The sequence below is a fragment of the Aethalodelphis obliquidens genome, unplaced genomic scaffold (genome assembly GCF_003676395.1).
Source record: "Aethalodelphis obliquidens isolate GAN/ISIS:26980383/991018 unplaced genomic scaffold, ASM367639v1 scaffold82, whole genome shotgun sequence".
Taxonomy (NCBI): domain Eukaryota; kingdom Metazoa; phylum Chordata; class Mammalia; order Artiodactyla; family Delphinidae; genus Aethalodelphis; species Aethalodelphis obliquidens.
The window spans coordinates 6701463-6727724 of record NW_020838026.1 but is presented as its reverse complement, the minus strand read 5'-3'; the positions used below and the strand labels follow the sequence as shown (position 1 = coordinate 6727724).

Below are 26262 nucleotides of genomic sequence, written 5' to 3'. Positions count from 1 at the left end.
GACGATGATGCTAGGAAGACAGCTGGTGCCAGATTATATAGCACTTTCAGTGTGGGCTGATGGTGTAGACTCAGATTCCAGGGGGAGGTGTGGGGCTCAGTTTACAGGTAACCAGTGGACTTGCTGAGATGGGTAAGAGTAAATCTGACTTGTATGTTAGGAAGCTACAAGTAGTGAAGAATGACGACGGCGAAGGATGACTTCGGAACAAAAAGTGAGGAACTTGTGAGGATGCTCTAATACTTTGGGAGAAAAGGATGAGAACAAGTTGGGCAATAGAAGAGAAAATAGAGACGGTGCAGAGAAAATGTGTTATGGTAAGAGAGCTGATTGGCTGTGGGAGATGAAGAAAGAGGCTGGTGATAACTTGGGTTTCAGAACAAGGTATTGAGAATATGGGGGTAGCCTTCACTGAGATTAGGACCACAACAGGGGATACAATGACTTTAGTTTTCAGATTGTTGAATTAGAAGTGAAAATGGGGTATACATGAGAGCTCATGGAATAGGAAACTAAATGACTCCCAAGTATATTCTCATTGTTACCTGCTCTCACAATTAGCCACTAGAATGGGTGCTATGGGCTTAAACTTGGAACCAGCCAAGATTGAGTTAGGACAAAATCAAATAATTTGGGGATCACTTAGAAATGTTAATCCCTAATACTCTATACAACAGACAACCATTAACCCAATGCAAATTGCCAGAAAACGCCATTCTTACATGATGGGGCTACAAATTCTGATGCTGAGGGTTAAATATTTGAAGCCTGGAACCACAGGACACCTTTTAGGACAAACTGCTACCCAAATGTCTAGACAAAGAGAAGAAAGATGGCCAGTGAGCCCCAGACGGGGTGTTCTTATGTTCACAGCCTTTCTATCGTATTTCTTCTTGGAGGTTAACCCAAGGTCCAGGCAGGGTGCAGTGACCAGTATCTAGTGATTTCCTACCAGAGCCTCGAGAAGAACGGACAGCCCTCAGGCCCACTGAGAACACATGGGCAAACTGTCATCATCCTGTAGAAAATAACCAGGAGGTGTTACATGTGCTTGAGCTCCGGGACCCAGGGCAGAAGAAAGCACAGCACCTGGATGGGTCCCTGAGGAAGAGCTACCCTCACCTGGACCTGTCTGGTTGCAACACGACTCTGCCGCTCACCCCCCCAGTTCTAGGACGGAAAGGCAGTAGGCTTTTCTTCATGTGGGAAAACCTCCTGCCCTTCATGACCTTGCTAAAACCATGTGTCTGGATGTCTGACGAGAAGCCAAACCCACTCTGGGGGCTGTTTTCAACGCACTCCCTCAGTGGAGCAGGCTCCTAGCTTGGTGCCAGGGGGCACCTCCCTCCTCCCCGAGGGCGGCCCTCCCCTGCCCTGGGCTACGGTGCTGGTGTCTGGTGGGGCGGGTGCCCGAGGAGATGGCTGAGCTCCTGCACCACAGGCTCCCTTGCCAGGGGACTTTGCCAGGGATGGCAGCCTTTAAATGCCTCATTAATATTCAAATCTATTCAAGTCATTTCAATTTGAATTCAATGCATATTATCAGATAGAACAAAATGCAAATATATACAAATTCATCCATATGAAGAAATAAATAGGGGGAGCGCTGCACGATGGGATTATAATCATTCCCAGGGCTTGTCTCTCCTCTAATTCCCCAGAGCCCCGGGGTTAAAGCTGATTGTGATGCTCCCCTTGGGACAGTTTAGCAGCAACATAACCTTTCCTGGACTCAGGCTCTCCCAGGGTTGAACGTTTTGTAAACCTATCTGAAGACGCTATCATTGCCTGCTGATGGAGTCTCTCCCTGGGCTCCCGGGGTAGAGCTGGGGGGGATTTCAGAGTGAGCGTGGGGTGGGGGCCAGCTCAGAGGCCCATCTGGGGCCTCCCGTGTTGCATCCTGGAGGCCTGGGAGCTGGCCCGGGAAAGGGTTGGCCACTCCAGCCCTCGCCGTGCACCAAGGCAAGGGGCCAACAGCCCCCAGGTCTTCTATGGAGTCTTACGGCCCCTGGTGGCGAGGTGGGCAAGAAGGGCTAAGCTTCCAAATTCCTTACATGGCTAACCTGAGGGAGACCTCCCGAAGCCTTTACAGCACACTAATGGAACCTCAAGACCTACACGATCCAAAGTGGTGTCTAATGCAATCATAACAGACACTCTGCTTTGCTTGGGCACGTGGAAGGACACACATACTCATCCCTGAGCCTCCAAACCCATGTTCACTGCCACATACTTACGCCCACTCCCTGTGCCTCATGCCCAGCCAGAGACTCAGCCAGACGTAGAGGCCAGGAGAGAAAGATCTACTACAGCGAATCCACGTAGAAAAACCCAGTGTCCACGTGTCCTTTGTTTTACACTATTGCTGTTTATCTCCGTTCCATTTCAATGACTCCAAAGACAGGAGGAGGCCAGGCTATATGATATTTGCAAGGAGCGTTCCCATACTCCGTGCTAATGAAGTCAAAGTAAATCGCTATTAAGAATCATTTAGTGAGGTTTAACTATAGACTCTGATAGATGCTCCCCTAATCTCTCCTCCATGGGACCAGAGGAACGTTGTATCTAGTAGTAGCTCCACTGATTAACGTGGGCATAATTTATACCAAGTCATAGTCGGGTATTACAACAGCCATCCCACAGTAAGCACTTCTTACTCGATAATCCCAAAGTCCTTGATAAATATACATGGGTGGGACATAGTTCTCTCTAATTTATGGATAGGGAGACTGAGGCACAGATTTCTCACACAGAGAGGCAGGATGGGAATGCCTACATTTTCCTGAAAAAGAGGGGCCACCCAGCTCCAATTTTGACTTTGGTCCCTGAGGTGGGAAGGATAATGAACCCCCCAGAGATGTCTATGTCCTAATCCTGGAATAGGTCACCTTACAAGGCAAAAAGGGCCTTGTAGATGTGATTCAGTTAAGAGATGCTAAGATTATCCTGAATTATCTGGGTGGGCTTGATATAATCACAAGCAACCTTATAAGAGAGAGGTGGGAGGCTCAGATTCAGTCGCAGTAGATGTGATGACAGAGGCAAGAGGTCAGAGAGAGGCAGGCAAGCAGCCACTAACCAAGGGATGCAGGTGGCCTGCCTCTGGATGCCAGAAAAGGCGAGGAAAAGATTTCCCCTAGAGCCTCCAGAAAGAACCAGCCCTGTCCACACCTTGATCTCAGCCCAGAAGACTCATTTTAGACTTCTGGCCTCCAGAAATATAATAGGACACATTCATGCTGTTTTAAGCCACTAAAGTCGGTGGTAATTTGCATACCAGCCATAGGAAACTAATATAGCCCCGTCCACTCTTTCTCAACTGGGGTTCCTCTTCTGAACCAGGAAAACCAGAAAACAATATGAGTATTTTTTTCCCTTCTCCCAAGCATAGCACATACCTAGAACCATTTTAGCTGCAGAGGGAACACATTAATTCATTAATACAATGGATGTCTTTTAGGCCTTTTGAGCTTAATTCTCCTGATGAACTCTGTTGAGAAAGGTTGCCTGGCCTCACCTGCTCCCCCAGAAAGCCACACACTGTCCTGCCTTGAAAAGAGACCGAGGATCCAAGCAGACCTGTCCTGACTTTGGGCACCAGCTCACCACGTCTGGAAACGCTAAACCAGAGGGTGACAAATACCTCCCCTCTGCTTAGCACGCTTCGTAATGATTCAAAGCACTCCTCAATAAGTAACACTTTTGGGAGGCACGTGGGAGAGGAAGCCTGGTTCCCTTTTACATAGGAAGGCCACATCCAGAGCCACGCCACAGACACGAGACAGAGGGAATGGACTCCAGGCCTCTAGTCTAGAGCTGGTGCCACATGCTCGGAGGATGAGGGGGTGTGGAGGGTGCTCTGGACCCCAGCAAGGTCCTCCCTTATTGACAGGTGGACAGACTCATGGCAGGTGCCCTGGGAGAAGCTTCCAGGCACGGTGAAGTCCTCACTATACTGGAGCTACTAAGTCCCCTTATTATGCCTCATTTACAAGAGAGAGCCCCAGTCAAGAGCAATTTCCCCACAGCTTCTGCACAGAGACCCGTGTGCCTCAGCTGGAAGCAGCCATCGCTCCTTTCCCAGGATCTTTGCCAAGCTCCCTGCACAAGTTGCTCTCCTGCCTCTCCGTGGACACACTGACCCCATCCCAATCCACGTGATGATGCAGGAAATACCCCCCCAGGGCCCAGTCTGCCAAGCGCCCTCTAAGGACAGGCTCCTTGGAGGCAGGAACCCAGCATGGGGGGCATGGAGGAGGGAGAGTGGAAGAACTTCTGGGCTTGGATTTGGTTTCCACCTTCACTTTCACACTGACTACCTGTGTGACCTGAGAGAAGCCACTGAACCCGACTGTCTCATTTTCCTTATTTTTTAAAGTGAGGATGAGAGTTGACCATAATACATGTCAAAGGGATCTGAAACCATAACGTTCTATGTAAACGCCTGGGGGCGCTGAGCGTGCCTTCAAATCTGGCACCGGCCCCACCTCTCTCTCTCCTCCCATCACCATAGTCATCAGCTCCTGCATTTGGTTTCCTATGGGTGATTTGGGTTGAAGAAGGAGGCCCAGAGGCCCAGTGATGAGAACATCTTTTTTTACGAATTGAAAAATAAAATGACCATAAGCAGCTAGCAGATCCCAGTTCACAATGAAGCAAATATCAATGTCTGTGGTTGTATTGACCTTGAAGATTTTTTTTTTAAAAAAACATAACAAGAATTCTTGGGGTGCCTTATTTTATACGTGCGGAATCTGGACCCAGAAAATCCATCCTTTATGGACATGAGCGTCTCTGGTATACAGCCCTGACTTAAACATTCTGAAGTGCAGGTGGAAGAAAATCTATGGCCGTCCTATGCTACGTTCTCTCCTGTCAGCACAGACCCTCACGTGGCTCTCCCGGGCTCCCTGAGGGGATCAGGGCTGAGAGTCACCCGGAAAGGAGTGATCCTCAGAGCTCTTCACAGTGATGGGTGGGCAGAGCCACCACGTTCTAAATTGTATGTTCTTGGCCTTGGTGCTTGTCTGGTTTCCTAGCTCAGGACTCATGGAGATTCCTGGGTCCATTCTCACCGGGTAAGTCATCCTAAGATAATGTGATATAAAACTCTTAGAGGCAGCTCCCATGAGTCACCTTACTTCCTCTGGTTAAAAACCACTCCCACGACCCCTTGTACAGCCTAAGCTAATATAAGTAAGATTCACATGGAGGTGAGGTTGGGGGGGCCGGGGATAGAGTGGATGCAGGTGAGTCCCATGCCAGAAAACGCACCACCAGACACTCGTTTTCCTTTTACAGACAAGTGTCCATGAAGCTGTTCCTTTAAAACATCTCAGTATTTATTGAGAGGAACGTTGTGACCTCCACGCCCCACCTCCACGGGTGCCTCGTGGACACTCAAATCCTCTGAACCCTACTCAACAAAAGTAGCAAAACTTTTCGGTGTAAAGGATATTCATACTTGGATTTGAAAATACTTTTTTCAGTTCATATGGTTGCAACAGCCCTTAAGAAAGATGTAAACAGTGCTGCCATGCCTATGTAAACATTTAAGGTGGAAAACATAAGACTCAGACTAAGACTCAGACGTCAGACTAAGACGTTGACAATGTAAGAAGAATTTCTCTTAAAAATACAGCAGTGTAAATATTTTTATTTTCCTTAGCAGGAATTCAGGGGTATGGATTTTAGAAAGTGGATATCCGTTGATAATAAGAGGGGAATGTAGATATTCTATTATTATTCGCAGGAGAAAAGGGGAGGAAAGTAATCTGTTTCTCTTGATGGTATTTCTTGATTCTGATCAGCTCAGCATTCAGCTGCTTTTACCTATAAAGTATGGATTTCTATCTGTGAATACCTCTGCCCTGGTCTGATGAAGAGAAAAACCAAGGCAAAGCTCATGCCCAGAGAAACGGGCATCCACGTGGATTTGGAGCCCTGGCGACAGCTGACAGTGCACTGCTGATGTGATCCGAGTATTCCACTGAAGGGCTTGGGCCGTGGAATAAGAAGGAGGTTTCCGTCTTTCATGTGGAGATCTACCTGCCTGGCATTCTTCCTCTGTATTCCTCTGATTCGATTTAAAGGAGCTTTGAAAACTTCGAAGAACTTTCATGTTTTGCTAGTTTATCTTAAGTGTCTATCTGAAACCAATATTGTGATTTCAAGCATGGTCTTGGTAGGTACATGCCATATTCAGAAATAATTTCTGACACAAGATAAGATGTACCTGCTGGATCCAAAGTGAGGAGAGTCGAAGTCTGAACGGCATTTGGACTCCCCTGCTTTCCAAGAGTCTTTTCTACTTCTTCCTAACGACCAGTATTAATCATTTCAGAACCATGTGGTCTTCTGACATTTCTACTCTTCTAGACTTGACAAAAAGGAGGGTTTTGATGTCCTGAGTGCCTCTTCCCGTCAAGTAGCTCTGTTCTCACAGTGCACGGCTAACAGCAGACTAACCTCTCCCTAAGCAGAATGGGGTTTCACATTTTTTCTAATCCACTGAAGAAAAGTTAGGTGGTGATGGATTCCTGTTAAGAAATCAGCACTTGGTTTTCAAAATGTTAAGCTGAATTGGAGATGGGTTGTGGAGGTCAAAAGTAGCACCAGCCGTGGAGCAAAGCTTCTCAAATTCTTACTCGTGCTTTTGCATAAGGGGAGACGATTTCTTCCATTTTTACCAGCTCTCTTCCCCAAGCCCGACAAGTTAGGAACGAGAAGGACCACAGGCCCGGCCAGGGCTTTCTGTGGCTTATAAGGGACTAGTGGGACCAGAATTCTTCCTGAAGGGATGGGCGGCAAAGGACGTGGGTCTTCATCCGAGTGTTTCAATGGTGGTTCCATGCTTGTCTGGGGTGCGACCTTCGGGCAAATTATGGAATCTAAGCCTCAGTAGTTTTCATCTGCTAATGGGTATGACAGTCCCGGCTTTATCAGGTTGCTGTGAGGATTAAATAGGCAAATGCAGGCAAGCTCAGCAAAGGACCTGGCTATAGGCCTCAACAGTGCCTCCCCATGGCTGGTTCCAGCTCAACAACCGCAGGTGTTAGTGGTAGAAAGAGAAACACAATGAGACTATTAGAAGTTTTGCTTCTTCTCTGTTCTCACCATTTCCCCTCTCTATTGAAGGATCCCAGAGGGAGGGTCGTGTTTGTAAAAGGAGAAAGGGGAGCAGGTGGCCAAATCAGGGGGCCAGGAAGGCAGGGACAAAGGGCACATACATACCACCTTGCTATAACATCTTTTTATGTGGGGAAGAGAGCTATCTCTATTATTTTTAGCAAATTCTCAAATCATGCAGCTCTATTTTTCCTCTCTGACCTGTGTTAGCATCACATCTGCAGTTTCAAGCAAGGTTTTGCAAACCTTATGCCAACAGTTTTCTTTTCTGATATGAGATACTCAAGGTATCACCTGCCATGTACCAGCGGGCCTGTTAGTAGTATGGACAGAGCATCCTATGTCCTCCCAACTCCGCTGCGCCCTCCCCCACCCCTAGGAAGACAGATAGTGAGTCTCCACACTCCTGAGCAAGCAGCAAGGGACAGTGGTGGTGACTCAGGTGTGGGAGGCCGCTCTGGCTTGAGCAAAACCTCATATAAAATCCCACTGGCAACCAAAACCTAATGGACAGTCACACAATGTCTGACGATTTCAGACAACATAAACAGCCAGTTCTACCGGCCCCTCAGGCCACACAGAGAAGACAAGAGGGATGCTCCAGTGACGCCTCACCCTTCCTTCATCCCACATCTCACTATATTAGCTTATGCCACCCGTGGATCGACCCCGGGCAGAGGTCCAACCCGCTTGTAATTCTCAAAAGGTGAATAAGGCAGCTACCTCCCCCTAGAAGATAAAGGAAGAGGTAAGGTGTTCTTGGGGCCAAGAGGACTCCTCCCTTTCCCTCCGACAGAGCGCAGGGCATCGGCTAGCCGTGTCTGTGTCAGGATCCGGTTACCCTGCCTGGAGAGACACACTTTCAAACGAGCAGCCGTGGCACATGGCAATTTTTAAAGGGTGCCTGTTTCTGTCCACAGGTGAAAACAGAGTAGCTCCTCTCGAGCCGGCCCGCGAGATCAGGGATTATGAGGACTAATTTGAGCACGTCTGTTTGGCTTTTTCAGCAGCAGAGGGGCGCAGCAGCAGAAATACTGGCTCCCAGATCATTAAAGGGGCAAACACCTGGGGGGGCAGTGGGCTCCCCGGGGAGAAGTAGGGTTCCTGGCTGCCAGCCGCCCTCCTGGGAGGACTAACCCATCCATCACCCTCAGGACAGACATCACTGCAGAAAGCGACACCGCTAGCGGGGGCTCTCTAGCCCCTCTCTCTGTAGCTCTTCCAAGCCCCTCGAGCATTTTGAAATGTGTCCACATACCTCTTGCCGCTCTACATAGGCGTCCCCCGTAACACTCTGCCCTCACATCCATCAGAAAGAGGAGAAAGGAAGTGAGCCTCCTTGGGGAGCTGCTGCCCTCCGGAAGGCCTGCTCTTCCCTTCCAGGCCCTCTGCCCGCCCTCAGCTGCCCCAGCTCCGTTGCCTGGGCACCCTGACTCTCTTCCTGGTACTAAGAGGCAGCCCTGGGCCTCCTGCTTTCAGCTCATTCTTGGGCTTTGCAAGCGCTGCTGCTGCCACCGTCAGGCAGATGTAGGAACTGCAGGGCTCACCCGGTTTCAGATCCCACAACGTTCTGCTCTGCCAGCTCTTGACCGATATGGTCCCAAGACAAACACAGGCCCTGTCTCCCCAGGCCCCATCACAAGGGCGCAGTGTCTTATGCAAGAAGGAGGCTTCAGAGTCTAGCTCCCCGAAGAAATGGGACTCCCCGCGAACGTGGGGTAGACCCCAGCATCCTTAAGCGGGCACAGAAAAGTGCGGGTCGTAGGACGTGGAGAACAAAGCCACTGGGAGATTAATCGGCAGGTGCTCTTCCTCTGGGATGAGGGTAGGCAGGCAGGGAAGGGGGGCCGTCACTCCTTGTGCGGCACCGGGCTGGGTCCCCGGGAGAGAGCTCTAAGTCTCTGTCCCCTGAACACCTGCCTGATGAGCCAGCAGGGCCCGGTGTCACTCTGAAGCTGTCATAGCTCCCAGCATTGCCGAGGGTGACAGATGGCCTGTCACGCTGCACCGGAGCTGCATCACCTGTGACATGTGCAGGTGACTGACAGAGATGGGAACTGACACACATTAAAGAACAGAAGGCCCGACTGTTTCTTGGGAGGAGTGCGTGGCTGCCAGAGGGTGAGGGTGTTTCTCTCGGCAGTGTTCCTGGTGACCCGAGGGTCATTCAAGGCCTTGGTGGGAGAGGAACATCTTCCTACAGGGCAAGACCACACTTTAAACCATCAAGGTCTCTCCTCCGTCCTACAGTGGGGGGGGGGGGGGGGCGCCCCCCCCCCCGCGGGGGGGGGGGGGGGGGGGGGGGGGGGCGCGTCTCAGCCTCTGCTGTGGTGTGTGGTGATGCGGGGGAATCCGAGGCACCGTGTTCTTTTCTTTCATTTTCCCCCACATTTTATTCCAATAGTCGATATTTATTCATAGCCTCCCATATGCTGACTAGGGTGCTAGGCACCAGGGCGATAAAAGAAACGGAGATTTTAATCAACCAGTTAAGAATAGCCCCTGGCTGTTTTTGGTTGTTTTTGTTTTTGTCAGAACAGCTACGAAAGGAGCTACCCAAGCAGCAGCTCCTTGATTGCCATTCAGCCCAAAAGGCTGGCCTGTCATTTCCCCAGGTGGAGGGGCCTGGAAACCTCGGGCCTTCAAGTTAAAGCTGAAGGCCGGACAGAGGAAGGGACCAGCTCAGGAAGAGTCTGGAGTCAATCAAAAAGAGACAGAGCTGCAATGCGGGGTCACAGTTCAGAGGTCAACTCCCCAATTTTCATAGGGGACACCCCCTGAAGCCCTCGCCTGTGCCTAGACACTGAGGATTTGCACAAGTTCTAAGAAGGTGGCTCATCTCAGGCCCCAGCTTAGGATCCTCTCATGCGTTTGTCAGCGCTGCTGATGCGGATCCGCCAGCCTCTTGAGAAGCACTGAGGCTTCTCGACAATGCAGTGAGCACGATGGGGAGTGAGCGCGGTCAGCAAAGGAACCTTTCTGAGGGCCAGATGGTGACAGTGGCCGCCTCTCACTATTATCACGGTGACAAACGAAGCAGCGCTCGTGGAAAGCCATGTGCAACGCGGGAAGCTTTACACAAACGCTAAATATCATCATCATCATTCTGATACCATAATCATTGCTACCACTGCTGCCACCAACAACAACCCAAAGAATCTGTCTGGCACCTGCAAGAAAATGAGCTGGACAAAGAGATCTATAACCCATCATCTACTTTCTAGATGATAGAGGATGGTAGAAGAGTGTATTATCCAAAATAAATAGCTTGTTGTTAATAGATAATATTTAGGAAATCTTGGAATTGGAGAGAATTTCGATGTTATCTAGTCTACCTTCCAATCTGACTCTTCCATTATCATTATTTATTTTTTTCAGGAGACTCACTTTATTATTATTTTTTTATTGAAGTATAGTTGATTTACAATGTTGTGTTAATTTCTGCTGTACAACAAAGTGAATCAAGTATACATAGATATATGTTCTTTATTATATTCTCTTCCATTATGGTTTAACCCAGGATATTGACTAAAGTTCCCTGTGCTGTACAGTAGGACATTGTTGTCCATCTCGACTCTTCCATTCTCGATGGCCCGAATTCCACTCATAGCCTTGCAGCAATGGCAGGCCATCTACCCAGCCAGCCTTCGACAGTAGGGTTAGCTGTGGACAGTCTTGGAGATGTCACTGTCTTCTTCCTGCACGCCAGTGCAGGGTTTGGCTTCACCCCTGAGCTTGTCCCGCCAGCCCCGCCATCTCCTGAAGAGAGCGGGCCAGAGTGTGGAGCATGTGATCTGATGATGTTCTCTACTCTTGAATGAAAGGTTACTGGGTGCTGGAGACTTGTAAGCATCTCCGAGTAAAATCACTTAGCTTGTAACCTTGTTTCCCCCAGAGCCAGGGTAGCTTAGCTTCCTCCTGAGAACAGGAAAGAAGTCCTCAGCAGAACGTCCCCAGGCACCTCTTGCTTGTCTCATCCTTGCCCCCATCTGCCTTTCTGATTTACCATTCGTCCTCAATGTTAGGTTTCCTCCACCTCTGCCTAGCCTTCCAGGGGCCCCAGAAACTGGAAACTCCCATTCCTCAGAGCACTCCATCCGACTAACAGTCCTGCATGTACTCGGCCATCCCTGCTTCTGTGTTCTCCGTGGTCCTGTCCACTTTCCATCCCTATACACACTACTACGTAGGAAGATGAGTGAGGCTATTTCCACTCAATTCTACATTTTTTAAGCCCCATGTGCAACACAGGGAATACCAAGAATAAATAACATGTTGATCTGTCTCTCTCTCTTTTTTTTTTTTTTGTCCATTGAACCCATGGTATAGAGAGCATTAGAGACCCATAAGCTACTAACGATGTTTCTAAAGAATAGACTTAATTCTGATGATCCATCCTCAAAACATTTAGCATGGCACTCACGGCCATTCACAAGCTTCCTCAACACCCAGAAGTCTAGCCCCCAAACAAACCACTGCTTCTGAACCCTGACATCCTGTCCCGCCTTCTGACCTGTGCACACATCTGAGGTACCATCTGGGACCATCTTTCTTTGCATCGTCGGGAGAACTCTACACACCTTTTACGATCAAGTCACCTCCTCTGCACAGCCCTTCTTAATACCTTCAGCGATTCCTGATGCTCTCAGCACACTCTGACTACTCTGAGCTGTTGAATTGTAACGACAAGTCCGACTGTTTGCTCCTTGACTAGCCTGAGAGCTCCCCTGGGGCAGAAACACAGCCTCAGTCATCTTTTCATCAAAAGTCCCTGGCACAGTGTGTTCACCACGTAGGAGGCCCCCAGTGAGGGCTGGCTGAGTGGACAGGCTGAGCTCTGGTGTCATAAAATGCTACTTAATCACAAAAGAAGGAGGAAGAAATGTGGCCCTCTGAGACGCAGACCCTCTGGAGCCCCTGGGGAAGAGTGTGGAAAGGCGAAAATGATGTTTGGTTGTCACTGCTGCAGCTGTCAGTGTCAGATTTCAAATTCCTGTCTTCTAGGCACTAGTTAGAAAGAACGTGAACTTGCAACAATTGTCCGGTGAACACAGGCCAAGCAAGCAGACCACCTAAGATAATCCAGCCTGATGGGCACACCTCCTTTTAATGAGGACACATGCATGCCATGGCAGCGTTGGTTTCAATGATCGAAAAACAACCTCAGGCAAATCTCTGTCACTTTGCTCAGGAGGCCACCAACACCAGGTGGAAGATTAGGGGAAAAGCTCCTCCTGCATTTGAGGAAAATGGCCGATTCGTTCTAAGTTCTGGATATCACTACACTGTAGCAATAAGTGGTATGTGCGTGCATGTGGGCAGGCATGCATGTGTGTGGAGAGGGGGTTCACGGATGGGAGGAGGCTTGAAAGTGGGCACGGTACGGCTTCTTGGCTGCCAGGAGAAACCTCCCCACGGCGTGTCGGGAGGTGTCTACATGTGGCTACTCCTTGCTTGATTTCAGCCAGGAGAGGACGAGTGTCCGTCTCTCAGGTTCCATGCCCCAGCCAGGGCTGCAACACAATAACTCTACAACGAGCAGGAGTCACTCATGCTGGCCACTGTTTCCGTGGCTTTAACTTGTTACCAACGTGCCCAGGGGAAGCTGACATTTATTTAATCCTCATAGCGGTATGGCCCGTGTCCTCACGGAAACATTGTATGCTTAGGGAAAACATCTGTTTCCAAGCAGCTTATGCTAAATTGCAACTACACAAAGGAAACACTTACCTAATGTTGACATTTACTGACTTCTAGAAGTATACAGCCAGAATACTCATTTTTACCATTGGGAGAGGACGGAAAAAAAAAAAAAAGCGCCATATTTGATCCCTAGCTCTTTCAGTGGGTTAGAAGTAGAAAGTTAATGAAAGTTAAGGTTAATGTGGGGTGGAGATCCCTAGTCTATGGCAACTGCGTGGGTTGGGTATACTCTTCAAGCTCAGCAGAGAGCAGGACACAGCATTCTTTGCGTGAATGTGACAGAAGTATTCTAATGACCCATAAGGCATATCTATATTCCTATTTGACGGGCCGACCTTACTGGATTCTGGCTTTCCCCTGGGGAACAGAAACTGACCCACGATGACATACAGAACTGTACCGTCTCAGTGCAGTAGACTCTGCATCCTTCCCCTAGCTGGAAATAAAATCCCACTCCATTTGGAATACCGGGCAAAGCTATCACAACCTGGCACAGGATGCTGGCAGGCTTTGCTCCCCGCTCCCTGTGACTAGAAGTGATGGGATATGAAACCGGCGGGCACAGACATCCCCAGGGCAGCAGCTCCAGCCAGACCCTGCACCATGAATGTTGGACAGTCCACTGACCTTGAGGGAAGACTGGGGCCCCAATCACTCTGCTGAGAGAACCACCATTAAGGTCAGGATCGGTGCCGTGGTGAGACTCCAAGGGTGGATTCCAGCAAGCTCATGGTCTCACTGACCCCCTCCACTGCTGAATTAGAACGGCCCTGTTCCTGGGGTGGGGGGAAGGAATTCGGCACCCCGTTATTTCTAGGTTGACCCTGATTAAAAAAGCCTGCACTGGTTTTACACCTAGAAGTCATCTCAACAGCTTACAAGGATAAGGGCTGTAGCCGAGAAATGATACCTAAGGCTGTGTAACTGTCCCCACCCCAATTACATGGAGGCCCTGAATGAATGCTCCTGGCCTCCTCCCCAACCCTCCATCACAGGCAATTTTCTTTCCCTCTTCATGTTTCCAAAACAGTTTATCTTTTTATCTCCTTGGAAGAAAAGTACTCTGCAAATCAAAGGAATCATTAGTGTTGTTATTATTTTGCTGTTGAAATCTCTTAAATTCTCTCAGGATTACTCATGGGCTTTTTTGGGTCTGCAATATAATGCCTCCTGAGTCACCCCCACCGGGCTGAACAAAAAAGAAAAATTGCATCTTCAGGCCTAATGCCCTACTCCGCAGGTCCCCACTGGCCCTGGCTCCTATCAGGGCTTGGAAGGAGCCTACCAACACTGGCACCCCAGGCGGAGCTGCTGCCCCTTGGTAGCATGCCTAGCTCACTGCTGCCATGTTCCAAGTGAGATCTGCCTTTTGTAACCCAAGAGGGAGGCTCTGTGGGATCCTCTGAGCGCAGCGGGGAGGCCCTGACCCCACCACACACCCCTCTCCCCCTGGGACATATCTCCTCCCTCCTCTATAGGTCTGGCTGGCAACTGACAGCTCCCTGCTGGGCAGCAGACACAGTGACCACCCCCAGCCCAACAGACATGTCCCAGCTCTCCTCACCCAGGCGATCTGTGAAGGAAGGGGTCCCACACCCTTGACAGCTGTGCCCTGACCTTCCAGGACAAAAGAAGTGATTCTTCCCCCTCTAGACAAGCCATCAGATCACATGGGTTGCCGGTGGGGGAAGTCTCACACTTATTACTTGCTCCATCTTTTGTTCTGTGATATTTCTGGGGAAGGATAAATGTTTCCAAAGTTGCCGTTCACTCCCAATTTCCTTTTCCAATACCTTCTCAGCCTGTAACCCCCCTCGGATCCCCTCCATACTTCTGGCTGCCTCGGCTGTGCTCGTGCTGTTTTCTGAGACCCCTCCCTGCCTTCCCCAAGGGAGTTTCTTGCAAGTTGAAGCCTCTTGCCCTTGCTTATCCCTTCCCATGCTTCCTGTCACCCACCCAGGTCCCCTTCCCCCTGGCTACCTCTCTCCACTCACACTCTATCTTACCCTCTGTTTGCTTGATGCTCTCCTGTTCCTTTGGAGATTTGTGTCACCAAGAACCTCTGCCCCTCTGATGGCCATCTGACAGCCCCTCTCGGTGATTCCTGCCAGCAAGTTAGGAAAGCAAGTGGCTTAGATTCTTCCCAACAGGGAGATGACACCCCGGATTAATCCTCAACTCAGGGATGCCATTGACAGGTAAATGCAAGTTTTCACTCTCACCCCAACATGTTCAGAGCAGTGTGGTGCATATGTAAAGCCATCAAGGGAGCTGGACTCCCCAGAATCGGAACTTTCAGGCCCACAAGGTTACTAAGGCAGGACAGGACACTTTGGGATGCTAGAGCAAAACGTCAGAGAGTGGAGAAGAGGACACTTTTCCTAGGAGCGGCTGAATAGGAGGCACCGAGATTGTACCACTGCACACTCCCCGAACGGTCTCAGAACCAGAGATCTGACGGGAAGCAGAGCACCCTCCGTCCTGCTAGAACATCATCCCCGCAAAGCAACTTAAGACGTGGCTGTGCAGGCTGGATAGCGCGGGTCTTGAAGATGAAGAGGGGCACAGAAGGAAATCGTTGTGGGCAAACCGAAATGAGCAAGGGAAAAACACAGCAAGTTCTAAGTGTATGGATGACAAGAGGATAGATTCCTTTTCACCCAGGCGCAGAACATGCCTCTTCCCTGCGGGAGGCCAAGCGTGCTGTGACATTATCCCTCTCTGTACAGAGCACGCCGTCCCGACAGCTGGGGAAGAGGCATCCCCGGCAGGAGAGAAACCCACAAACAGCGCACGCCGGCAGCTCTCCACGTCCTTGTGGGGAGCCAGGCCCGGGGACACTGGCCATGGCGGGAACGGAGGAATGCCATTTGGCCTTTCTACTGCCACCTTAAGAACGATCAATACACATTTAATCTCAACCTATACGAAACGCCCAAAGTTTACAAGATAAGGGATACAGCATATCACTAACATTAATTATACCTTAATTTTACTCTCTGAAGGGGAATGAAAACAAAGGAAAGGTGAATAAATATTTAACAACTTAGAAGAGAAAGGATGATTGAGATGACTTACGTTAAGAGTTTACCTAAATGTTTCGCTTTTAAAGTCTTCGGAGTGCTGTTGGGAGCAGCCCCTCTGTATGGGAGGCATGAGAACTGTGTTTCCAGCGACTTCAAAATGACATGCAGTTTCCCGCCGTGAGAGGCGTCGGACAGCAGATGGATGTGTCACTAGAGGGCCAGAGAAGGCCCCCAAAAGAGCCCTGGGCATTTGTTTTCTCCGAGTGGAGGGCCATCCCTGAGCCTCTGCACATTTCCTTGGAAAGCATCCCCGGAGGAAGGGAACGCGGGAGGCGGGATCAGACGGGTAGCTCAGAGGGGGTGTCAGGTGGGGTGCAACGGCAGACGGGGGATGAGAGAGCGGGGGCCACCTAAAGCCTGTGGGCTAGTCCTCTCGTGACCTGTTGAAGGTGCATCCTCTCTATCTGATAGCTCGATACACATATGGTACCAGGCAGGAGTTGGGCACAGTATACCAATTAAGCATATATGTGTAGAGGGTCAAATGGAATCCTCTGGGGAATTCACAATACTCATCCACATTCGAATCAATGCCCCGGGATCAAGTCAAAAGGTATTCTATTCCAGTGAAGTCCATTAAACATTGTCCCGCTTGACCCTTAATTCCTGCAGCGAGACACCATCTACTCGAGGAACCCACCCTACAATGTCCGGTGATGTAGGGGATTCTGATTGGCTACGTCCACTTTGGTCTCCTTGTCTTTCTTTAGACTTGTTTTGGAGTCCCGTCGACTATGCATCTACCATTTAGGAGGGTGGGCACAGCTGGCCAAGCTCAGAAAACTCAGGAACAACAAGGAACTCTGAACTGCGTGATGCTGTGGTTCCTTCCTAGTGCTCTTGGGGCTTAGGATAGAAGCAGCAGAGCATCTAACCTCCATAGGTAAATAGTTAAAGATTTATATGAGGCAATCAAAAACAGCTCTGTACTGAGAAAGGAATAAGCAAAGTAGGAGTTGCACACTGTGATGATTCCGACAGCCAGAGAGGCACTTAGACACCTATAGGCTTCTTGTGTCAATCTAGACAGGAGTCTCGGCTCAAGCTTCTAAGAACATAAACAAGGGAGAGAGTAAAACGTGCACTGGTTCCATGAACCTGGGTGTAGGGGGGAGGGACGGTTGGATCCTCTATTTAGGGATTCTACGCGTAACTCCCTGAGTGAATGAATTGGTAAGAGGCAAAGGAGGATGAGAGTGAGCATGTGTGTCGGTGTAGGTGTGACCCCTAAGCAAGAGCACACACATCCAACAAAGAGGGTCATCTCACAAGACGGTAATAGAACCCAAATGTTTCTATACCAGTGTTCTGAGACAGTTCTTATTCATTCAGCCCAAAAACTCTGGGGAAGGCAATTTATCTTCCTGCTGCTGTAGGGAGCCCTGGTGAGAGGCACAAAACCACATGAATACGTGAGTGTGTGTGTGTGTGTGTGTGTGTGCGTGTGTGTACATTAGAATTACATACAAGCAGGGATACACGCATACTCGGGTGTGGGAAGGGCCCCCAGGTTAAATCAGGATGGTCAGAAGCAAAGTTTGACAGCGGGAAAATCTGCAGTGACCACAAGTAGCAGCTGAGGAGCTGGGGAAGGAGGTGTGGGTTTCTGCTCTCATCTGGCTTCTCCCTGACAGGGGAAGAAAGGGAGACATGCTGTTTGCTTGCAAAACCAGCCACCCATGGCGGTGCTGTGCTTTCTCAAAAACTTTTACCCTTCATTTAATCAACAGATGGACGTGCTCTGTTGTGGATTTTTCTGAGAGGCCTGTTCCTCCCAGAGCTGTGCTGGCTGGCACAAATGCCGCCTCAGATGGCAGAGACAGCGCCGGCATTCCAGAAGCGGGGGAAGGAACCGACTGACTTGTCCCTCAAACTCAATTCCACAGGTGACTCGGATGCCACCGGCTCTGCGGGCACTGGCCATCCATCTCCCCAATGGCCCTCCCTGCCCTCCACCCCCACGGGCCCCAAGGCTCCCAGGGGCAGGGAGCCCGAGGTGGCCAAGTTCTTTTCGGAGAGTCCACCAGCTTCTCTGCCCCTGCTAAGCTGCAGAAAGGAAGCAGTCAGCATCACGGGCGGAATTTCATTGTATGCCCTGAAATCTAGTGCTGTGTAGGACTCAGAATGCAGTCGTATTCAGAGAAGCCGATTACATTCAATGAAACTCTTGAGAAGCTTTCCCCAAACATTGCACATCACGCCACGGTCCATTCTGTCATCGCAGACCCCTCCACACGCATTCCTTTCCGAATACACCCGTGCCAGCCCGACCTTATTCGTGCTGAAATAGCCACGTAAACAAAGCTCTCCCTCCCGACCCTCTTCTCCAACCTGCGTCTGGAGGAGAGGAGGCGCCCAGAAGTTCAGAGCCGCACAGCCACAACGATGCCGCCTAATTAACATACCGGGAGCATAAAGAACTCATTTGCATTGGGGAGTTTGAGCTGGATGTTGACAAGTGAGGGGAGAAAGTCACCCTCCCCTCCGGTATCCCTGCCTTCCAAAGGAAAATAAACAGTACCATTCTGTTGCATTTTCAAAGGCAAAGAGGCAATGCCAGTGCCTCTCGGCCGGGCACCGGGAGACGCATCCATCAGTTCGAGTTTCCGAACCCTGCCCACATTCCTGCCCGCAGCCTCGCGCGCCCTGACAACCCCGCCGACTTTTTTTGCAACTCCAGCGGCGCACGGGTCCTACCTTGGCTGAAGAGGAAGAAGCAGACGAACAGCAGGTCGAGCTGGAAAGGTCTCATTCCTCCGCGCGCCGAGGGGAAGCCGGCGGGGCAACTTGGGTTCGCGGTGAGTTTCTCCTGCTCGGCGGCTCGTGGTGCCCTGCCTCCGCCGCGGTCCTCCCGGGTTCGCGCCGACCATCTGTCTGTCCGTCGGTCCCTCCGGGTGGCCTCGGGCTCCGTGCCTCAGGGGATCCGCAGCCAGCCGAGGCAAGTCGCCTGTTTCTAGCAGCCTCGGGAAGCCGGGTTTGTCAGCGACGTCCCCTCTCGGAGCAGCTCCATCCTCTGGCGCTCGGCATCCCAAGCACACAGCTTCCTCCGGCGGCTCCTCCCACAGCCAGCGCGCGAGCGAGCCAGGGAGCGAGTGACGAGTGACAGAAGGGCTCCTTTCACTGAAGCTGGGGAGGAGGGAGAGGGAGGGGAAACAGGTCATAATTAAAGAGGAAATACTTGGTGAAAGGCGATCTATGCAAAACGGAGGGTGGCGGTGGTGCAGGGGAGGCTCTGTTCTTTCTTTCCTTCTTTTTTTTCCCCCTACATAGGGGGAAATTCAGCTTTTGCCACCATTATTGACCAAAAGACATCTTGAACAGGGAGCGGAGGTGTGACTTTTTGTCCACAGGACATAATGTTGTTTAAAGGAGTGAAGGATGGCTGGATGCACGTACCCATACTACAATATGCTTGCCTTGCCTTTGCACGGGGGACTGGAACCTGGGCTGGATGGGGAAAAGCAAGAGGCAAGGGGGGGTACATCTTTCCCCAGGAAAGACTTGGCCAGTATGTGCAGCAGGAGTCTCGGAGTTGGGGAAAAGATAAGCATGCTTTGAATTTTTGAGACTTTCCTAGGAGGGGGCTAAGTAATAAGCTGGGAACGTTTGCACCTTGGTTTTGCTTTGCCATACTCCTAGAAAACAAAATGAAGGAACTAGAGGGAAAAAAGGTAGATTTATGACACATACCCATTTGTTATTATTATTATCCTGGTTTGTGCATTTCCTACTAAGGATAGGGGAGCAGGCTGGCTTTGCATTTGGAGTCTCTCCTCTAAGGAGCACCCCATCACTCTGAGCGTGTCTTTTCTCCAAGAGGTGCTGTGAATCCTACCGCGAAGGAGAGGCCAAGGTCACAGGCAACTGCCTCCTAAGAACCTTCAGGTCTTTCACCTGTCATGAAAGTCACACTCAAATCAAACTCTATTTCCTCCCGGATATCAAAGCAAATTTATCTAGGTCTATTTATTTGAGAGACATTTAGATATGCCTGGTATAAGCAGGGCATTGGGGGAAATAAAACTACAGGCGCTGTCCATGACTTCAGGAGCTCATCATTTAGTGTGGAAGCAGAGTACACACATAAGATACAAACTGTAAGGATAGTTACAAAGCAACATATAAAAATATACAGCATTATGCAGAAGAAGGGGACATAATGAGTAAGGAGAGGGAAATGAAAGATGCTCACTCGATTTGTGGCATGCAATTATAAAATCAATCATTACTTTCATCAGTCACTGGACCTTGGGGAGGTGTTTTGGGAAACTCTTAGCTTTTCTTCCAACAGTATTACATATTTTGGGGACTTTGCTGATTGCAAGGTACATTCCAAGTTTCCATGTGGATCTTAACTTTAAAAAACACATCCCTTAGTATTTATGAACAAGAAAGAGAGAAGGGGCACATGTGTGCTATCAGGAGCTTACACCTGGTTGTTGACATCAAAGATCTACAAATTAGTAGGTATCTGCCCTGTTGACTTTTCTATTCTTAATAGTTTATTTAACTGCACCCCTTGGAGGCTGTTAAACACATCAAAGGGAAATTTGTAAGCAAACTTTTGGGGGAAAATAAGCAATGCTGAGCAACAGAAACTAAGAGGACCCAAAAGAGGCACCCCATCAGCTAAATTAGCAAACAAGGCACAGAAGCAAAGTGTCAGCACTACCTTAGTCCAGGGACTTGCTATAATAGACAACGTAATGAAATAGAAGAGACAAATCAGAAACACGTGCAAAAGATGAATAATAATTCTAAATAACATGTCAAATAACATAATCAAGAGTGAAAATATACTTTAGTAGGAGCTTTCCAATTGAATCTATAGGGGTGGGAAGAAATTTCAGGTCTGGGGGTCATTCCTAAAGCCAACCTTGCTGTGAGTAAGACTAATAATTAAAGAATGTAGATTGTGCCTTACAAAGCAACATTTGATGTTTTAACTGACATTTACCCTTTAAACTGTTGTTAATTCTGATTGCTAATTCCTAAGTGGCCTGGGACCAAACTTGCTTAATTCAGCCCCAGAGGGAAATACTACAAACCAGGATCAAGAGGCCAGGGTCACGACTTGTGCAACCCACCAAAATCAGGCCCACCTACAGGTGCCTTCAAACTACACACACTCACTCTTGGTCAGGAGAAGAGGGGTGGGGGGAGTCCGAGGTTGGAAGGACCTGGCTTCCCTCGCCCCGTGGTCCCGAGATTGGCCTCCTGACTCTCAATCTGGCTCCAATCCCCCACCCCCTCCCCCCCCCAGCCAGCTAGGCCTGTTCCCTTCTCCATCCCCCTCTCCTTCCCCCCTCCCCCCCCCCCCACCCCCACCCCCGCCCCGCAGCCTCTGGTCTCCGGCAGAAAGGAAAAAAGCTTGGATTAAGTGGTGAGCTGCCTGCCTCTAAAAGGACCAGGAGGCCTTTCAAGCCCAAGTGCCGGAAAAATCAGGGCAGTCTTCGGCAGCCACCACGTGGGGCAGCGAGAACCACAGCGGTACCTGCAGGACCCACAGCCGGCCTGGCTCTGGCGCCAGCCCCGACGGCGGCCCCGCCATCTCCGCCTGGGCTGATCCTTGGCCTCACCTCCTCCGGGGTCTCGGTTAACCTCCTGGCGCTGTAAGGTGCCTGCGCGCAGTTCGCGGCGAGGAGGGAGCGGAGGAGGGAGGCGGCGAGCAGCACGGCTCCACCTGATGGAGAAGCGCGGAGGCTTAGACCTCGAAGCGCCGCGAGGGGAGGGGGCCGGGAGAGGACGCCCGCCGCCCCCGCTGGGAACCTCGGCGTCCGGAGCGCGCCGCGCGGAGAACCGGGTCTCTGGCCTCGACCCGAGGAGGTGGCGACCCTGAAGAGACAGCGGAAAACCGGCCACTTGGAACACTGCCCGAATTCTTGTTCTCTGCCCATCCAGGCTCCGGGTCTCCGTTGCGCCCACCGCGCGAGCCGCGGCCCCTCGCCAGCAGGTGGCATCCTCTCTAGAGTTTCTTCACCTGGCGCAGAGCCCGTGGCCGCCTTAATCAGTTCCCGCCCCCTCCAGGCTTTCAGGACCAGGTGTTGTGTCCTTCGAACCCCCAGCCCAGCGGGTAGGAACGAGATCTCCCTCCCGAGAATGGGGGCTGGCCCCGGAGTCTGCTGCTCCCCGGCCAAGAAGTTTCAGGAGCGCAAGTCTCCTCCGGACAGCTTCCGAGCCCTGGTCTCTGGGCAGCAAGAGTACCCCGCTGTTTCCTGAGGTCAGGAACAAAGAGTGAGGCAGGAGGCTCTGGGCCCAGGTACAGGGGTTCCGGGCACCGCTGTCCAGCGTCCTGAGCCGGTGGGAGTTCAGACTCTGACTCATCACCACTTTCCAGTGACTTTCCTCCTGGCTGTTCATCCAATGTCTGTAATATTTATTATTCCCTCGATTTGTGCAAAGGCCTGTTTTGGGTACTTAATGAAGGTGTGTGGAATGAATACGTGAACTCCTGTTCTTGGAAAGTTTGCCCTCTAGTTGGGGCGAAGCGTACACAGGTGCATCCATGGCAAAAAATTATGAACCTTCTCATTGGCTTTTTAACAAGACAGACGTTACCCTGGAGGGTCATCTGTCAGTTGGAATCCTTTCTAGTGGAATCCTTCTGGGCCCACTTGCCTGAGGCCCTACAGGAAGCTGCAGGGTCGAGATGCAGAACAGGGCCCCAACCTTCAGCTAGAGTTTCCACTGTCCTGCTTGCTCCCTTGCTCTCCTGCAATGCTCATGCGCCCTCATCTTCCTGTGTTCACCAGGGCCCCTGTATAGCACGAAGGAGAGGGAGAGGCAGTTTTATGAGAGGGACAGTCATTATGAGCGGAGAATTTCCTGTTTAATACCTCTTGGCAATATTTTTTGCACAGATACATTATAAACCACATTCCTTTTTGTTTTTCTTAGAACCTGCCAGTGCTGGTGAAAAGCTCCTTGTTCAGGGATTTAAACACGTTTTGAACAGGCCCCTCCTGGGAGTTCAGGGTAACCTGACTCTCCCATCTTGGATAAGTTAATAAGGGCCGGAAGTTACATATAATTCCAGAGACCAAATGGGCTTCTCCCTGGATGGCAGCCTGTCTGACCTGGGCAGTCACAATCTTCTAAGCTATTTCTTTTTCATTTATCTGAACCAAATTTCTTGCTCACATCTGCGTAGGTGGGTTATAAGACCTTAATCCCTGTGCACTGTGGCCAGTCTCTCTGCAGTCCTGCAGAAAGGCCCCAAGAACCAGGTTTTCAGCTTTCAGAAGCATCCCCCAAAGGGCAGGGCCAGACTGCACCACTGATTCACCCAAGGCCGGGCCTGAGTGAGGGGTCAGGGTAAGCCTTTGGACCCGGGTTCTGGCCTGAGAACTGCTACCTTTTGTAACCACTTAATAAACCTGGGCGTATCTTTCTTCATCTATGAAATAAGACAGTACTTCCCTGGGATCCCCCCCAGTCCTAAAATCCTATTGTCTGTTTTCCAGAAGCCACAGCTCTCAGCCTGGAGAGATTTGGAAGCGCTTCCCCAGTGACTCAGTGACTTCGGCTTTAGGGCAGATTTTTGCCAGTGACCGACCCCCCCCCCCCCCACCAGGAACACTAGCGATGAGCCTGGAATCTGCACAGACTCCTCTGGTCTCATTGGTCATGTATTTTCTCCAAACTGTTTGATTTTCATTCTACTCTGAGTGCCCTCGGTCTTTCCCCAACTTGCTCAACTTGTGATTTCTCTTCTTTCCTTATTCCCCCCAGAACCATGCTCCGCCTCCAACCTGGATTCTGAGCTCCAGAACAGCTTTTCTTCAACATACACTCCATAATTCTATCGGATGCAAGCCTTTTAGGAAACTGAGGGAAAGCTGATGCCAGGGTGGCTAATGGTAAACACCTCCCTTGAAAGGCAGTAAGGACCATGGCGCCTTGTATTTTAACTCGATTTTAACATGAATCAGACTGGACCATAGCATCTATCTGATTGTGCATCCTCCTGGATATCCTGGCGGCCCCCTGAGGGTAAGAGTGGTGCATCTCCAGGTCCCATGGCGCCGGGCTCTTACCCTGGTAGGCAGTAGGCACTCAATACATAATGTAGGATTAAGGGCATAGTTTTACCTAGTGCCCCACATCCCATTTCCTGTTTTCCGAGTCCAATTTAACTTGTTCTTTACTCTGTTATTAAACCATTGTCAAACATCTGGCATGTGCCTGCCAGTGCTCTGGCTGTATTTTATGGGGGTGGGTAATGAATTGAGCCTATATATAGTTTGCAAAATGTGGAACACACTGTAAGATGCAACGCACTACAGAAATGAAAGATATTTTTATCTCTTCAGCATCATTCTGCACAAGGAGACAATTCTCTGGCAACATTGTTTAAGAACAATAGACCTGTTTAGCCTTGACACACTCAGGCATGCAGGGCACTGAGTATCCAATTCACATGGGAGCAGCATTATCTCCCTTGGCAAAGGCCTGGCATGTGTAATTTACAGGGAAGAAAAGATATGGGAAACATTATAAAAGGAGGTGGCAATGCCCTGTGCCTTGTCTCATCACCAGCTGAATGCATAGGCCAGGATCTTCATCCCTGCTCCAGGGATGGTACGGGAGGCAAGTCTCAGCATCCCACTTCAGTGCTCGGAGTGAGTCCTGTGTCATTTTGGAATATTCCATGTGTTCTTTTTGTGTATATGAATGGGCTAATTATGTGGAAAATATTGGAAGAGAAAGTGAAATTCCAAATTGTGACTCATTTGTGGTATTCAAAGTCTTAAAAATTATACTGCATTTATTCTTTTTCTCCATTATTCTTTTTCATAACCCTCTCCTCCCCCCCCCGCCACCAACACACACACATACACACACACCCTAGGCCTATGTTATAAGTTACCAAACCTTTATAGCAGCCAAGGGAGCGGCTTGGTCTCACTTGAAGCCCTTTAAGCTCTTTTCCTAGATGGCAAACTTTACTTTCTCTTTTTTGTTTATTATAGATACAGTATTTTTCCTTCCTTTCTCTTTTCTTCCTTTCTCCCTCCCTTCCTTTCTTCCTTCTTTTATTCTCTCCATATTATGTCCAGATAGGTGATATAAAAGTTGTATATGTAAATTTCATTTTTATCTATCTTTATAAAGTTATATAAGTTTATGTATATTCAAACCTCTACACACAAATGCACGTGCACACACACAAACACACACACGACTTTTCTATTGGCATGCTAGCAACGGGCCTCCTAAGCAAATATTCTAAACTATGGAGCCCTAGACCGAGTTTTCATCATCTCTGCCTGAATTCATGGCCTCCTGAACTCATTGCCTGGTCTACAGACTAAAGAAACCTCTTGCCACTGTCTAACCCACTGTCCCACCGCATTTGGCTGTTTGAAATTCAGCTCTGTGATATCTTCCCCATACACCACCTTGGAGTACATGGTCCCCAAGATAGAGTATAAACTTTTTATTGCTGTGTGTAGTGCATGTCAAACAAATATACCTTTTCTGTGTCTTCGCCAGCCCCCTCCTCCTTCACAGCCCACACTCTAATCCTGTCAAATGACTCTTTGATTGGAGGTAGGAGCCACTTTCACTCTCCCACACTTCTACTGCTTCCTCTCCTGTGTGCCTCTCCCCTGCATGCATCTCTTTGCTAATAGGCAGGTGCTCATTGCTCAAGAACCAGTTGAACTGTCATCCCTTGAGACTGTTTCTTCACTTCCTTCCCCACTAAGTTGAAAACGAACAGCATACTCATAACAACCACAGTTATTATATAATGATTCATATTATAGTATAATTATTTATTTACATGTCTACCTTCCAAACTATATGTGAGCTCTTCAGGGTCAAGGACCAGTTTTTTGGAAGTTATTTTTGCATATCCCAGAGTCTGTTGCTCAATGCTTGGAATGCACCAATCGTTGGCCAAAGGGTGTTTAAATGAAATAAAATTAGACCAAAAGTCCTACTTGCCTCCTTGTGACCATCCAGCCTCAAGCTTGAAATTTTCTTTCTTCATCACCTGATGCCTCTAGACCCAACGAGATGCAGAAAGTTCCACATCTACTTTCTGGAACTAGGCGCATCTGAAAGACCAAAGGAAAAGATTTCTGACCACACATTTTAAACCCATTCTGAATCTCAGGCAAATACGGGGAGTGGTGCCACCCATCTAGATAAACCACAACCTAACTCTAGTCTTGTATTAAAAGAGGAGTTAGAGATCCTGGTTATTCATTTTGCTTAATGGCACAGTCCCAAAGCATACTCCATAACAATTATACAGATAGAGGTTCAGAGTAAATGAGGAAAACCAACATTATTGTTTCCCAGACTCAGTCCAATTGGAATTGTGTTGATGGTTCAG

General features: G+C 49.6%; 1 protein-coding gene across 1 annotated transcript in view; it reads right to left on the bottom strand.

Moving 5' to 3' along the window:
- KIRREL3 (kirre like nephrin family adhesion molecule 3) overlaps positions 1-19043 on the bottom strand; it is a 545001-nt gene extending 525958 nt beyond the window's left edge. Inside the window, exon 1 of the mRNA XM_027092960.1 lies at positions 18615-19043. Coding sequence (XP_026948761.1) covers positions 18615-18669 — 55 coding nt within the window. The 5' untranslated portion in view covers positions 18670-19043. The remainder of the gene's footprint in view (positions 1-18614) is intronic.
- Positions 19044-26262: the final 7219 nt, after the last annotated feature.